The sequence below is a fragment of the Rhagoletis pomonella genome, unplaced genomic scaffold (genome assembly GCF_013731165.1).
Source record: "Rhagoletis pomonella isolate Grant_MI unplaced genomic scaffold, Rhpom_1.0 Rhpom_scaffold_00001, whole genome shotgun sequence".
NCBI lineage: Eukaryota > Metazoa > Arthropoda > Insecta > Diptera > Tephritidae > Rhagoletis > Rhagoletis pomonella.
The window spans coordinates 69566781-69569990 of NW_023458555.1; the positions used below are offsets into that span (position 1 = coordinate 69566781).

At 37.1% G+C, this 3210-nt stretch overlaps 1 protein-coding gene across 1 annotated transcript in view; it reads right to left on the reverse strand.

Moving 5' to 3' along the window:
• The window catches only part of LOC118732964 (myb/SANT-like DNA-binding domain-containing protein 3), a 25677-nt gene extending 23145 nt beyond the window's left edge, over positions 1-2532 (reverse strand). The window contains exons 1-2 of the mRNA XM_036462103.1: positions 1666-2532; positions 1503-1600 (exon numbers count right to left, since the gene is read on the reverse strand). Of these exons, the coding sequence (XP_036317996.1) occupies positions 1503-1600; positions 1666-2047 (480 nt within the window). The 5' untranslated portion in view covers positions 2048-2532. The remainder of the gene's footprint in view (positions 1-1502; positions 1601-1665) is intronic.
• Between the last annotated feature and the right edge of the window lie 678 nt (positions 2533-3210).

The window sequence follows — 3210 nt, forward strand, 5'->3', positions numbered from 1 at the left end:
AAGTCAGAAGCGTTAACCACTGAGCTATGTACATCCCGTAAACTCTTTTTGCTAATTAATTTTATTTTATTTTTTATTTCATTTGTCTTTAGTTCTACGTGTAATCTTAGAATTTCCAGTTTCATCTCTGCTTCCTTTAATTCAAGTTCATTCTTCTTTTTGGCCCATGTATGTCGCTCAGCTGCTCTTTGATTTTCTTCCATCCAGAAGATTTGGTGTGCACTTGTGCACAAGGGTATTATAACTTTGTTCACATAACGGTTGTTTGTAACAGGCAAAACGAATCGAGATAGATATAGACAAATGTATACATAAATGATCAGGATTAAAAGAGAAATCGATTAAGCGGTGACTGTCTGTCCGTCCGTCTGTCCGTCCGTCTGTGCAAACGATAACTCGAGTAAAAATTAAGATATCTTAACTAAACTTGGTACGTGTACTTCTTTCGGGCGTAGGACGGATGGTATTGAAAATGGGCAAAATCGGACAATAACCACGCCTACCTCCCATATAACGGTAATTTTCAGAAATACGAAAACTGCGATATTTTAGTAACTACTGAAGATTATTCACTCAAAATTGACATTTGCAATAACTTTTAGACGAAAAATAAGAATATTAACATTTTTTTGAAAATGGGCGTAGCCACGCCCACTTATGGTTACATGTGTATATCTTGGCAACCGCTACACCGATTTCTTCCAAACTTGGCACACTTATTGGTCTTGGTACAGGATACCAAACTGCCGAAAATTTTTAAAATCGGACAATAACCACGCCCACATCCCATATAACGGTAATTTGGAGAAATACGAAATCTTCGATAAATCCGTAAATATTGAAGCTAATTTATTCAAAATTGATGCTTGCGACAATTCTTTATCAGGAAATACGCTTATCATAAAATTATGGAAAATGGGCGTGGCACCGCCCACTTATGATCACATATATGTATCTCGGTAACCGTTCTACCAATTTGTACCAAACTCGGTATGGTTATTGTGCTTGCCTTATAAAAGCAAAACGTTCAAAATTATTGAAATCGGACTAAAATTACGGCTTTTCATATAACGGTAAATTTTAGAAATGCTCGAAACGTCAATATTTCGAAATTTAAGGACGCTAATTTATTCAATATTGATACACCCCGGCTTACCATGTAGCGGTAGCTTTCGGAAAGGTGAAAAGGCATATATGTAATACTTGCGCCGGGTATTTAATGTTCGGCCCCGCCCGAACTTAGACTTTCTTACTTGTTTCGCTTTGTCGCTAGTTTTTCGTTGGGTTTTGAACGTAGCAGAGTTGGGTTCCATGAACTCCAATCTGCTCTGGCATCCTAAAGAAATACTTATTTATAGAGGAAAATTTATAATTTTCAAATATACAGGCAGGTTCTGCAATTCACTTCCGAATTTCAACAAAATGCGCTTTGAATTCAAATTGGCAGGGGTTTAAATTCACTCGGAAGTGAATTGCAGAACCTGCCTGATTATATAATTTACGTGTTCTTTAGCTTCTAATGCCGCGTCCAGATGTTCTACCGTACAGCTCTGCATAGATTCGTCCAAGTACTCAGGCTCTTGTTCATAAGTGACTATTGCTGAAATAATGTAAAATTCAAGTATCAGTAACTACTATTGCATGTAAATAAAAGCGAAATCTTACCATCGCTGTCTACGTAATTTTCCAAGCCGGTTGCAGATTGGCCCATGAGCGTAGCTAGCCTGCCCGTATTTTTGTCCGGTCGGTGTTGAAACTGGCCCCCACCAGTCTTATATAGCTCCCTCTTTTCATCGGCTAAATTCTTCCTGGTTCTCTTCTTCATATTCTCGTACTTCTCCCGCAAATTTTTAGGACCGCGCCTGATACCAGTTTGGGACTCAAACTTAAGGTCAATTTCTTCCCACGCTTTTCGCTTCTCTTCCCACGAAACTGCGTCGCTTCTTTTATTTTCTATTTTATTGGCGTACCGCTCGACCAATGTGATAAGAGGAGACTCATCGCCGCTTGTAAAATTTGGCAAACGATTTCTCTTTTTGTCATCCATTATCTTCTATATAAATCTTAAAAGTCCACACTTATCACAAAAACCAATTTATTTTTACAATGGCACGTCAAAAATGTAAACAAAACACAGCTGGTTTGCCCATTTATGAGCATTCACAATGGGTTTTTGTGAATTGTTCTACAAAATATTCACAATTATCGAATTAACTGGAGGTCGGCTAATCTGAGCTTGGTGAAAACGAGAATGTCAAATCAAGGTACCTGGAGATTAGCTATCCTCTAGTTAAATGCTAACTTAACTGGAGATGGTGCAAACGGCCCTTAGTGTGTCTAGAATCTTGTTCACGTCGTTTAGTTTTATTATTGCAAAGATGTCGTCCACATATTTCGCTATAAATTTTATGTCAATATTGTATTTGTTTTTAAGCTCCGCGATGGTATTGTCAAGTAGGTTGTCCATGATAATGTCAGCAATTGTTGGCGAAAGAGGATTGCCCATCGGCATTCCAAAATTTTGAGTATACAATTTGTTATTGTACATAAAATAGCTGTTGTCTTTAAGACAAGAGTCTAAAATGTGGTGAAACTTATTTTTAGGTATATTCGTCCTCTTTTGTACTTGGTCCCATTTATTTAGTATTATTTTAATTGCTGACGTTGTAGGTATATTTGTGAACAAGGATACTACATCGAACGACACTAATACATCTTATTCACATACAATGACAATTCCTCACTGCGTTGATTGTTTTGAGAAGATGAATCGTGATTCTAAATGGAAAAAAAATATTACAATGAACATTAAAAAAAACATCTGATGATTTGAAAATCATTAGAAAAACCTCTTTCAAATTCTCCAAGCGACGAACGAGTCCTTTTAGATGGCTTTTGGCGGATTCCATCTTTTCCTTAGAAAGAACTCGCCTTAATCTGGGATCCAAAAATAACGCCGAATTTATAATATCATTTTCAATCAGCGAACGTTGCCTGTTTCAACACAACTCAAAAATTTTTTACTAATATCGCTATCAGTGTTTTTGAGCTCAAGTGTCATCTGCAGCCAATGTTTGTAAAAGTCTCCTAATAGGAACTGCCCACCCTGAAGCTTTAAAGTTAACGAGTGAGGTAATTCCAACACTGACACAATGCTCTCCACTAATTTCCACTCGTCAATGCTCAAATTTTCGGATGATCTTAGATGCA